Source organism: Musa acuminata, chromosome BXJ3-7, assembly GCF_036884655.1.
Source record: "Musa acuminata AAA Group cultivar baxijiao chromosome BXJ3-7, Cavendish_Baxijiao_AAA, whole genome shotgun sequence".
NCBI lineage: Eukaryota > Viridiplantae > Streptophyta > Magnoliopsida > Zingiberales > Musaceae > Musa > Musa acuminata.
In genome coordinates this window covers 7565447-7577705 of record NC_088355.1, presented here as the reverse complement: position 1 = coordinate 7577705, position 12259 = coordinate 7565447, and the positions used below count along the sequence as shown (strand labels likewise).

The following is a 12259-nucleotide window of genomic DNA, read 5'->3' as shown; positions in this document are numbered from 1 at the left end:
TATGTTTATTTAATATATATGAATACTTTTTTTAATGTATATATATATATATATATATATAATCGTCATTAACATCTGAGTCAATCCGATGTGGTCCAAATCCAAATGTATAGGAATGTTCGAGATAGTTTTGAGAATGAAGTGTTGAGCTCCTAATGCACTACCTATACTAAGATCAATGTTGAGGAAAATTTCTTTACTTGATTTCTTCGATGCTTAAGTTAGTGAACGAGATTTTCTCATGCATATAAGTTTTTCTTGAAAAGAGTGTCTCCCTATATAACGTTAGAGATTAACTTTTATACATGATTTTAGAGAGGATAATATGTAAACGTCCTAATGTATTCCTTATGATATTTTATCCACTTGGGCAATTGTGAGAGATAGTTTTGAATCGTTTATCTTGGACTTTTACTCATATGGATAGATGGATAGACAACGACATAAACCTTTGTATATAATTTTTATGAAACCTATCCCTTTTGTAATAGTATAATAATCAATTCAAATATCTCATCATAAGTAATCGATGTTTATTTTTAAATATTTATTTTTACGACCTACCAGCGAAGCCATGCATGCTTTATTAAATGTAATGGTGGCAGCTGCATCGGTAGCTACGTCGTGTTGAATTCTGTGATAAATGATGAGTATAATAATGTATTCTATATCTTCAGAAACCTGTATTTATTGTTCAACAAAGTGTTCGAGCATATGTTCTTTAACCAAATTTTCCTAACATGCCAACATATAAGGAAGATTTTCTATGTTTTGGAACAATTTTTTTATATTTTGATTTAGTAGAGACATAACAATCGAAGTATAATAGACTTAATTTTCATTTTGGTCGATTTTACTTCCTCATGTGAATGAAAATAGCCATGTCCAGAGATAAAATGATTGGCTTAGGTGAGGATGTGTTGAACATTTAATCGAGTGAACTAAACAAAAGCAAAGTATTGGGAGCAAGTTGAAGTAAGTAGGAAAAAAAGGACATAGACAAGATATAAAATGGTATAGAGAGATGTATCCACATTGATTGCTTTGATTTGGTCGAGCCAATTACCCGTTGGGTGAGCATATACTATTATTGATCGAAAAGTAAGTAAATAGTAAACAATGTAGCACTAATCTCTTTCTGTTTCGTAAGAAAATATTCACACGTAATGATAGTGAGAAGAAATTGATTTAAATTGGAATCAATCATCCTATACGATCTTCTCATCCATGTTTTTACTTTATTTAACAACTAACAAACTAAGCATTTTTGAAAAATTATATTTTTATAAAATTTTTAAATATAAAATATTTATAAATATCTAAATAGAAGGAGCTAAAAAAATTTACGAAATAAAATTTTAGAAGGAGAAAAAAATATTACATGAAATCTTCATAAAACCCCTCCATTCCCGTGGGTCCCACGAAACTGTTGACGTGAGTGGGCCCCGGAGGAGCTAGTACACTCGGTTTCGTTGGGAGGACGAAGGATGTGGGGTAGGCTTTCGGGGAACGGGGCACGTGTGCCCATGTGATTACCCATTTTGACACATCGGTGGGTCCCATTGTTCTCTCCACCTCACACACGCGGGTTCGTCAGCGTGAGGTAACATAAGAACCCACCCGTCATGCTGTCGCTACTTCGTCAATCTGTTGATCCGGGTGGGCCCCAAGAGAGCTAGTTGGTAGCCTGCTCTCGAATAAGCATCGGTCGTTTTTTTATGAGGCACCGAAGGGGAGCGTTCACGTGGACCCGTACAGTTGTCCAATTTAATGCAAGTTGTGGTGGTGCTGGTGCCGAGGAGGATCCACGTGGCGGCGACGACGATGCGGACGTGGTGGGTGGGGGTTGTGAGTAACCGTGTGTGCGGTGTGTGAAGGGAAGCCGGGCGAGGAAGACCGGACTGCTGGTTGGTGAGGGAGAAGAGCCCGAGCTTGGACTCTTCCTCACGTCCGTCTGTGTCCGCAATGAATGCGTAGCAGAAGGGTGCTATGCTTTGCTAACGTCGTCGGGATTCATCTTCTTCCCCTGTCCCCCTCCGAACACTGCAACCACATCCGTCCCCGCACCTTCTTGAATCCCCCAAACCATCGCCAAGATCGACACCGTCCTCCTCGTCTTCTTCTCTCTCAGTTTCTGCCTCTCTTGTACTTACAAGAGAACTCCCCTGAGAATTCTGAGGTAAAATGGATGGATTTCGGCTTTCTTATGGTCCTTCTCTTGCCTTGCTATGACTGATCTGTTTCTTAGTGCCTTTGTCTTCGAGAATTATGCAGGCCTGGCGTTTCGATCTGCTTAAAGAAGAATTCCCCTTTGTTAGCTTGGTCTCTCCATCTTGGTCCTGACAAGGTGTAGAGGTTTCGCCTTTTAGGTGTTTCATTGGGTTTTGCCGCTGACCTCGATTCCCTTTCGACTCTGGATAGCGAGGATGAAGGCGCTTGTACTTCCCCTGATCGCGCCCTTCTTCTTTTTCCTGAGTCCGTGCGTCGGCAGCATCCAGACGACCCAGCTCAGCCCCGGATTCCAGGGCTCCGAAATGGAGTGGATCGACAACAATGGGCTCTTCCTCTTGTCCAACAGCTCCGGCTTCGCTTTCGGCTTCACCACCTACAACAGTAGCGACACCACGTCCTTCCTGGTCTCGGTGATCCACCGGGGGAGCGGCACCATCGTCTGGACCGCCAACCGGGACGCGCCGGTGTCCCACTCTGACGAGTTCGTGTTCGACAAGGACGGCAGCGCCTACCTCAAGTCCGGTGGCGATGTGATATGGTCAACGAACACCTCTGGCCAGGGAGCGACGCGGATGGAGCTGCTGGACTCGGGCAACTTGGTACTCCTCGGCGGCGGCGACGGTAGCAACAGCGCGTCGCCCCTTTGGCAGAGCTTCGATCATCCGACGGACACCCTCCTTTCTGGCCAGAGCTTCACCAAGGGAATGTTGCTGGTGAGCGACCCCAGTGACAGTGGCTTGAGGTATCATCTCCGAATCGACTCGGAGGATGCGAAGCTCTTCGCGGAATTCGCGTCACCCCAGCTCTACTGGTCCATGCAGCGTGACGCTAGGAAGATCGATAACCAGGTCGGCGGCGACATACGCTCCGCGGTGCTCGAATCCAACTCATGGAACTTCTATGATCAGAATCAATCTAGAATTTGGCAATTCATCGTGGATTCAGCTGAGACCAGTGAGAATGTCACGCGAATGGCTGTTTTAGACACCTCTGGCTCCATCACATTCTCGATCCTCCCCAGCAGCGGCCAAGGAAACCCTTCGTCGATCAAGATCCCGGAAGACTCGTGTGATACACCTGAGGCCTGCCATCCATACTTCATATGTTACCCGGGCATCCGCTGTCAGTGCCCAAGCGTTCTCAGCCTGGACTCGAACTGTAATCCCGGTAATGTTTCTTCTTGTGACCCGAGCACTTCATTCAAGCTTGCCAAAGTTGATGATGGAGTTGGGTATTTCGCCACTAGTTTTGTCTCACCCAGTGCAAAGTCAAACGTGACAGGGTGCAAAGATGCATGCCTGGATAACTGCTCGTGTGCTGCCTTATTCTATGATGAGAAATCCGGCAGTTGTTTTCTTTTTGATCAGATTGGGAGCTTCAAGCAGATACAGAGCAACACAGCCAGTTACACTTATATCAAAGTGACCAGCAATGCAGATGGTGGCAAAGGATCAAATGGACAAGGAAGCAGTGGCAGCAAGACCTTGATGATTGTCCTAATCATCTCGTTCATGACTGTTGCAGTGATAGCAACTCTCGTCTATCTTGCTTGCAGGATTCATCGGAGGAAGAAAATACCAGAACCATCACAGGGGTCCTCAGAAGAAGATAATTTCTTGGAGGGACTATCTGGGATGCCGGTCAGGTTCAGCTACAGAGAGCTTCAAATGGCTACAGATGACTTCTCTGTCAAGCTCGGCGAAGGAGGGTTTGGCTCCGTCTATCTAGGAAAGCTTCCCGATGGCACAAGAATCGCAGTGAAGAAATTGGAAAGCATTGGCCAGGGGAAGAAAGAGTTCCGCTCCGAGGTGAGCATAATAGGCAGCATCCACCACATTCATTTGGTCAAACTTCGGGGTTTCTGTGCAGAAGGCGCACACAGGCTTCTGGCATATGAATATATGGCAAAAGGATCTTTAGATAGATGGATATTTAAAAAGAATCAAAGAGATTTTTCACTGGATTGGGATAAGAGGTATAATATAGCTTTAGGCACGGCAAAGGGGTTAGCGTATCTCCATGAAGACTGTGAATCAAAGATAGTTCATTGTGATATTAAGCCTGAAAATGTGCTTCTAGATGACAATTACCATGCAAAGGTATCAGATTTTGGACTAGCAAAGCTTATGACAAGAGAACAAAGCCATGTATTCACAACATTGAGAGGCACGAGGGGATACCTTGCACCAGAATGGATTACAAACTATGCCATATCGGAGAAAAGTGATGTGTACAGTTATGGTATGGTCTTGCTTGAGATAATTGGTGGCAGGAAGAACTTTGATCCTGCAGAGACTTCTGAGAAATCCCACTTTCCTTCATATGCTTTCAAAAAGATGGAGGAAGGCAAGTTAAAGGAAATTTTTGATGCCGACTTGATATATAATGACATGGATGGGAGAATGGAGACTGCAATTAAAGTTGCCTTGTGGTGCATTCAGGAGGACTTGTATTTAAGACCATCAATGACTAAAGTAGTCCAAATGCTAGAAGGACTACAAGATGTCCCTCAACCTCCGACATCATCGCAGCTGGGCTTCCGGCTTTATGCTAATGCGTTCAAGGCTATTAGTGAAGAGGGAACATGTTCAGGTTCAGGGCCATCAGACTGCAACAGCGATGCATTTCTATCTGCTGTTCGCCTATCTGGGCCTAGGTAAATGAGGGCGCCATTTCTTCGAGATTTTTATAATCAGAGAACTTCTTCTTCTCTTTCTATGGTTGTGCTTGCCATTTTCATTATTAACTTCCTACCTTGTATACACCTGCAAGCAATAGTTGGAGATAGAGTTCTTTTCAGGTCTGAGTGGTAGTATAATTCTGTTTAAAGAATAGGTTTTTTATAATATATGCATCAGCTACAACGACTTGTTTTGAATGGACTGCATTTCAGCCTCCTCTCACTTTTCATCGCGTTCATTTTGTTGTGTGTTTATCTGTTGCCTCTACCTATTCATTTTCTGCAAGTATTTGTAAAGGAAAACTAACACAATTTGCCAGGGTTTCTTGTTTAAGTAGATAGACAGGAAATCGTATTATTGATAACAAGATGTGGTTGTTTTACATGGTTGAATATTTTTTTTTCATTGTAGGAAAGCATGATATATTTGTCCCACATTACATTCAATTTGTGCTCCTAGAGTCACAAAATTGTCAAAATAAAAAGTTGGGCTTCTTAAGGACATATATTACAACACATAACCTGCTCTTATCCGCTAGAAGTAACATTAGGAGATTCCTATGTTGATGTGTTTTATCTGAGTCAGCAATTAAATCATCCTTTGAACTGGAACCATTCTGACAATTTAGCTATAGATATTTCCCTGTGTTCATTTTAGTTTAGGATAATGTTTATGAGGTTATTAATACATGTAGATGTTATTTAAAGAACTAATAACAAGAAAAGTGTTCTGAATTTTTCTCTGAGAGTTTCTGAAACTGTCTTCATTCAGTGACTAATCTTTGGCAATTTTATGGGGAAAACACTGTTGCAAGATGTCTTATCCAAAATAATAAATCATGATTAAAATTCTGGAGGCTTAGTTTAAACATTGTCACTGTTTTCTTCTTTAATTCATATGCTCAATTATCTTCCATGAAATGCTTCATCATCAATATCTCCAAGATATTCATAAAATTGCAGATAGCAAGGGTAGTCCACTTTGAGTGCAGCCTGCCTTCCACTCACAAAGCAGCTGTTTCTGGTCCGTGAACCTGCTCCATTGTGCCTAGGTAGGTACTGCCTCTAATATATAAATTGCTGCTGTACAAAATTAATTATGATCCATCTGTTCAAACAATATTCTTATATGTGAAGAAGCTAAGGTGTAACCTTTCATTGTTTGTATTCTCCATTTTCTTTTCGTCTCTTTTAAGTGTGAGCTGAAAAACCAACAGAACCAGTTTGCCACTGTGGTTATGTTCTTTGTTTCCAGAGTAGATGTATGCTTCAAAAGTTGTGGGGATTATTGAAATAGGATCTCTTTTACTTCTTAAATATTTAGAACCAGAAATCATCTTTCATATCATCAAAACATTCATTCTTACAGAAAATTCACTAAAAATATTTAGAAACAGATCATAATACATCATTGGTTAGTTATCTGCAACACAATACCAGTCTCTGGAATGCTTCAACTGCACTTACTTCAGTGGTGTCATGGGAAGGTATCTAAGATTTGTTGATAGCTTCTCGCAAACAGGAACACTGATTCATTTGAAACTGGGAAGTTTATTTTCTGTAGTATTGCAGGACTGGGATCCTTTACGAGTATTATGTAGCAGATATTTTGCTCAAGCCGAGAGTTGATATTTATTTTGAAGACGAGATAGCTTTTGATGGTGAGTCCTCTGTTGTATGTCGTAGTGGAGAGAAAAAGACATGCAACGGAACAGGGATTTCTTGGCGATTTAGATTTGAGCCTTTAAATTGCTGGGGATATCTGTTTCTATGGAAGCGGAAGCGCGAGAGACTGCAGAGAGCCCGACATCGGTCGCCGCGGCTGCAGGTTCCGAGGGCAATGGGAGCAAGCCTAACGTCCGTAGCTTCCTCAGCGTCAAGTGCCCGGTAAGGTGCCCGTTGTCCTCACTTTTCCTGCTCGTCGGTAGTCACATCCTTGTTCAGGTCTGGCTAGGGTTTCTTCATGCATTCACCACCGGGCTTCTCCCGAGCAGCGAGCTCGGCAGAGCGGATGCTTCTCTGAAGAACAAGCCAGCGTTTGGAGATGCAGGCGGAGTTGCAACACGTGTCGATCCCAATTTGAGACGAGTATATTAAACTCAGAGTCACGTGGGCCCAACTTAACCGGGCCGGAAATAGATATGATGGTTTGGGCTTTCAGATCACGGCGTGACGGGGGGAGGAAGCAGACTCTCTCTCTCCTCTGCATTCCACGCTTGGCAGTACATTCCATGATTCGTATCTATCATCTGGCTGTTGCTCGGTCGTATATGCAGTTGCTTGTTATTCTCCTGATATCTGTAGACACCAAGATACATGCCAAGAAGAAACTTTCTTGATTGTCGCTAGCATCCTGTTGGCTTTAAGGGAACCTGTATGAAGAATTTACTCTGGAAGCGGGGATGGATTCTGTGATGGGTAAGGCTTTTGGAACGCAATTTGAGACTCTCGCAAGGGATTTCTCTGTTGCCTTTTGTCTTCTTCATTACTAATTAGTATTGGCAATCCGTGATATCCGCTCTTTTTGGTGTTACGTTGTATGCATATCCACTGCTTCCATGACTGGCATGCGCTAAATGTGTTTGTTGTTTTGCCTGTGAGATGGACATTTTATATATCTTGGCTATTGTTCGATACGCACAAATACTGGGGAGTACTTTGGAAATTTGACACCATGCATGAATGCATAATCTAAAGACTTGATCCCTCGTGTTTGTATGTTGTAGATATATATAGCTATGAGATGCACATCTATCTGTATACAATGGGAGGCCCCGGTTATGAGGAATCGTAGGTGAACACTAACACCCTACCTTGATTAGCTGATAAAGACAATGGAATCCTTTTCTTGTGCTCCGGATTGGAAAGGAATCAGGCACATTGACCTGAAGATATCCAATTAAGAAGTGATTGCATAGGATTGAGATCCATTTCCGATAGTTGGGAGGACACATCTGAGCTGTAATTAGTTAAGAATTTCTCCCTACTTGGCATTTGATTCTAAACCTAGGTTCCATAGAATCAATTTACATGTAGGTTCATAATGATTAAGGGGCAATCCATAAAGGAAGATAGAAGTGAGAAACTCAGCATTGATGCATGTCGGCCAGCACTAATTGCATTTTTTTTTTCCATATTTTTGGCATGGAAGGGGTTTCATGCCATCAGCTTTTCTACACTGTGATGTTAGTTGTGTAGATTTCCCTATCACTAATGCTATTGCTTCACAACTGGTGCATGTCTGGTTTTGTTTAATCCATATGATCATCATCCTTTGAAAGATATCGACATTTTTGTTGTCTGGTTCAATCAACTAGCTGGTCAAATTGGTTCTTGATCCACCTGCCACCCTTGATCCATACACTTTGCTTGCTTTATCTATATTAGAAACAAGGATCACCATTAAGGTCTCATTCCTCTCGGTAGGATTTTAACTCAAAACTAGAAACTGTAAATTATTTGTAGCTATTTTTTTATTCATTCAGTTCATTACATGTAGAGAGGTGTTTTGAAGGTGGTCTTGGAATCCTTATGTTATATGTTGGCATCACTGGTGGACATTGCTTTGGCATCTTTCTTCACTTGTTTCTGATCAAATTTACCATTGACTTAGGTTGTCTATGATGTACAAGTGGAACGTTTCCACTTGTTTCTGATTCCCGGAAGACGAAAACTACAATTGCTTGAAGACCTGGCTGCCATTGACTGGAACTGATACAACTCAGCGTGTCAGGATCTTCCTGGAACTTTCTATGATGTTGATGCGCCAATTTGCAGATTGGAATGCATAGCCTTTGGACATTTGTACAACAGATGTTTCAGCATCTCCACAACCACGAATTCTCTAGTTCCAGAGAGTTCTTCTGGTTATCTAGACAGATGTGTTGATGCAATGGGATGATTCATCATAAATTTCATCTGTTTTGTCACAAAGAACGCATGATGTCCTTGTCCTCATCGATTTCTTCACCTTGGGGCTTGCTCATTTAGGTGGTGAGAAAGGAAGAAAAGAACTTGTTGTCATTATCCATCAAGGTTCTCAATGATCCGTCGCTCAGGGATTATTCTTATCCTCCAGTAGTCAAAGCTATGACCTTCAAGATGTAGCTCTAATGTACTTTAATCCTGGGGAAGAAATGATGAAGCTTTGTTCCAAATATCTTTCCTTGGTAAAGTCAATGTAGCAGTCACTCACCACACCAGGTATGCAAACAAAACTCCACACTTGCTATTTCTGCATCTAACAAGTGTGTACTTGATGTGTCCGTGCATGGAACAGTGATTCATGTTGATAAGATTTATTTTGCCATTGGCCTCGCCAGGAACTAACTGCATACACAAGAGACCTCTGCTCATCTGTCGTTTGTGCCGACTGCAATCGGTAACAATGCAGTCCAAGGTGGGGCCTGCCTGCTTTGTCTGATTTGATTTAATTAGTCCCCTCTGTGTAGCCTAATCCGATCTCTCTTCTGCAGCTTGGAGACGCCACAAGTGTTGGCAGAATGCATCGATCATCTCGTCTCCAACTTAACTGGGATCTTCGACTCCACTGGATCTGCAACCATTTTGGTATGTTGGTACATGCATTCTTGTTTCTTCTGTGAGCCCTATCTCGTATTGCTACGCATGAGATATTGATGGACCACAGAGTTGGATTTGGATCGGTGACATACTATGTCGTTTTAATTCATCGGAAACATGATATGTCGTGCTGTGATTGGCTTGCTTCATCTTGTGGCTGACAGAGGCACACAGGTAGAGCTCACATGCGGGCGGTGGGGCTGATGGATCCGCTTGGCCTCCGTTGTTTTGTCCGGACGTGCCAACCGCCCGCAGGAGCAGATGGGCTGCTGATTCCTGCCGATTCGATGCAGGTGAAGCCACTCGTTCAATTTAGAAGATGGAGACCGGTGACCGAGTGAAGAAGAACCCATGTTAGAAGATGATCATGATGATGATGCCAGGTTATGAGATGGTGGTCGTCAGTGTCCGGCAGTAAGAGGTCGGTCGACCTCCTCTTTTAACCCCGTCTCCTCGGGGATTGTGATCCAAGTATGGGTTGCATTGCACGAATCTTCAAGAGGTGCCAGGGGAGAGCAAATTGGAGTCGTGCAAAAGCATGAAGGGCAGTGCTCAGAGGACCAAGAAAGAAATGGGAAATGATAGCTTCTGACGTCGGGGATAGGATCAACTCATGCATGGGGGAGTTTTTGATGGCAACGATGAACAGTATAAATTATCCGCAGCACGCCAACCACAGACAGCATGAGCAATCCAGTTCAATTTCTTCTTCCTCACGAGAAGCTTGATGGCTAATTACAAGGTGTGAGAGAGAGAGAGAGAGAGAGAGAGAGAGAGAGAGTGTGTGTGTTTGAACGTGGAAGGGGTTACAGACGCGATCGAGGGATCAGTAACAGCTGGCCATACGCTGCATGAGCCGATCTTGGAGGATGCCGTTGTACAGGGCCACCCTGTTCGCCGGCATCCCTGGCGGCGCCCGCGGCCGCTCCTCCTCCGCCGCCTCTTGCTCCTGGTTTTCTTCTTCCGCCGCCGGGGCCTCACTGCAGCTGAACTCCGCCACTTCCGCTGCGAACTGGACTCTCTTCTTCCGCTGCTGCTGCTTCTTCGTTCTGTTTCCCGTCTTCCCTGCGTATATCGGCACAGTGTCAACTGGCTTAGAGAAACCAAAGCGGCAGAAGCAAACGGAGAAGGAGACGTGAAGGCTGACGGCGTACCGGAGGAGGAGATGCAGGACCGCAGGTGGTGCCAAGGGGGAGTCGAGTTCCTATCGGCGGCAGCGGCGCCGGCTCCAGCGGAGACGGAGAAGGGCTTCTGGCGGCAGAGGGCGATGAGGATGACGGTACCGGAGACGGCCACGGCCGTGGCCAGGGCCACCCCGTGAGAGGTCATGGGAGAAGACGAAGAAAGCACAAGGAGGAGAAGGACTTGGCTGCGTGGGAGACCGTGACATGTGAAGCTGGTGTCAAGACAGAGTGCTTTATACTCGGAGAAACGACAGGGTCTGATGCACAAGTGGGAAGACCAGAGAGAGAGGGAGAGCGTTGGCGGCTTCGGGAAAAGATGGCGACAACGCTGCCATTTCGTACTCTTCTTCTTATCCACTCAAATTTTGCAGGAGAGGCAAAAACTTCCCAGTAGTTGAGGACTTCAAGTCGGACACACTTACGCAACTTCCTCCTCAATCAGTGATGTCATTATTCAACTTCATTGTTCACATCTAGGAGAACATTATGCTTTGAAGAGGAGGAATTGTCAACCCGTCAGGAACTAGCAATCATGGAGAGCACAAGAAACGAATGGGTAAGAAGATGGGGTTAATAATATATCATCTTTAGTGAGTTATCTTTAATATTTTATTTTTATATTTTAAAAAATTAACATGTAGATTTATTTACTCTGATATCAGTTTTATCAATAAAAATTAAAAAATAATTTTAATATTTCAGTTGATGGTAACGGACGACGTTGATGGTGATGGACGACGATGTTGTTGGAGTCGCGAGTGGTTGTTGTGGATGAGGAGAGCGACGACGAGAGTTGATAACCGTACTCCAATTACGTTGACATCGACACAGTTGTTGAGCGGGTTTTTCAGCGCTCTGCATTTGCATTGACGTCGATGCAATTGTCAAGCAATAAAAGGATTGCTCGGCATCTGTATCAGCGTGAATGTAGATGCAAAATAATATCACTTGGCAACTACATCGATGTCGACGCATATGCAGAGTGGCGTCGCTTGGTAATTACGTCGGTACTGTTGTAGTTGCTGAGTGGCATCGTTTGCATCTACATCGACGTCGACACAGTTGTCGAACAGCATCGCTTTGTATCTGTATCAACGTTGATGTAGTTACCGAGCGACGAAATGATCGTCAATGTAAATATCGAGCGATGCTGATACAAATATAGAGCGGCATCGCTATGCATATATGTCAATGCCGACGTAATTATTGAAGGACATTTCTCCGCATCTGCATCAGTGCTGGTATAATTGTCGAGGATAATCTATAATTAGTCCTAACAAGAGCAGGAGGCCTGAACCGGAGGATTCAATCAGAGGCCTAAAGTGGAGAAGTAAAAAAGGAGAGAGTTAAGCTGACTAGTAACTCGGTGATCTCATAATACTCCAACTGTGTTTCTTGCTTGGCAGCTCAGTTTGAGATCAAATTTCTTGTCGCTTTTGCGTGATGAAGTGGCGTTTAGTCTCAAATGGCTCAGTCTTTCATCGACAGAGAGACGACAAGAGGGTGGAGTTGCCGTTGGAGGAGGGCGAGCAGTGGAAGCCTCCGATGAAACAGGGAAGTGCACGAGAAAGAAAGACTCAGA

General features: G+C 43.8%; 2 protein-coding genes across 7 annotated transcripts; one reads left to right on the top strand and one right to left on the bottom strand.

Moving 5' to 3' along the window:
* The first annotated feature begins 1907 nt into the window (after window positions 1-1907).
* LOC135643401 (G-type lectin S-receptor-like serine/threonine-protein kinase SD2-5) lies at window positions 1908-10024 on the top strand. Of its 6 annotated transcripts, none has more exons than XR_010498238.1 (7): window positions 1922-2179; window positions 2275-4888; window positions 5876-5964; window positions 6599-7330; window positions 8526-9115; window positions 9235-9311; window positions 9388-10024. XR_010498238.1 is itself a non-coding variant. In XM_065160295.1 (3 exons), the coding sequence occupies exons 2-3, from the start codon at window positions 2427-2429 to the stop codon at window positions 5877-5879; spliced, it is 2466 nt and encodes an 821-aa protein (XP_065016367.1). In that variant the 5' UTR covers window positions 1908-2179; window positions 2275-2426; the 3' UTR covers window positions 5880-7397. The 6 variants fall into 6 exon arrangements, 3 of the variants coding, with proteins under 3 accessions (XP_065016367.1, XP_065016368.1, XP_065016366.1); XR_010498236.1 differs by having other exon boundaries at window positions 6485-7330; XR_010498237.1 differs by having other exon boundaries at window positions 6477-7330.
* Window positions 10025-10178: 154 nt separating this feature from the next.
* LOC135643402 (uncharacterized) lies at window positions 10179-10822 on the bottom strand. Its single transcript, XM_065160298.1, has 2 exons — window positions 10648-10822; window positions 10179-10558 (listed from the first exon to the last, which is right to left on the bottom strand). Exons 1-2 carry the CDS (start codon window positions 10820-10822, stop codon window positions 10320-10322), a joined length of 414 nt encoding a protein of 137 aa, XP_065016370.1. The 3' UTR covers window positions 10179-10319.
* Window positions 10823-12259: the final 1437 nt, after the last annotated feature.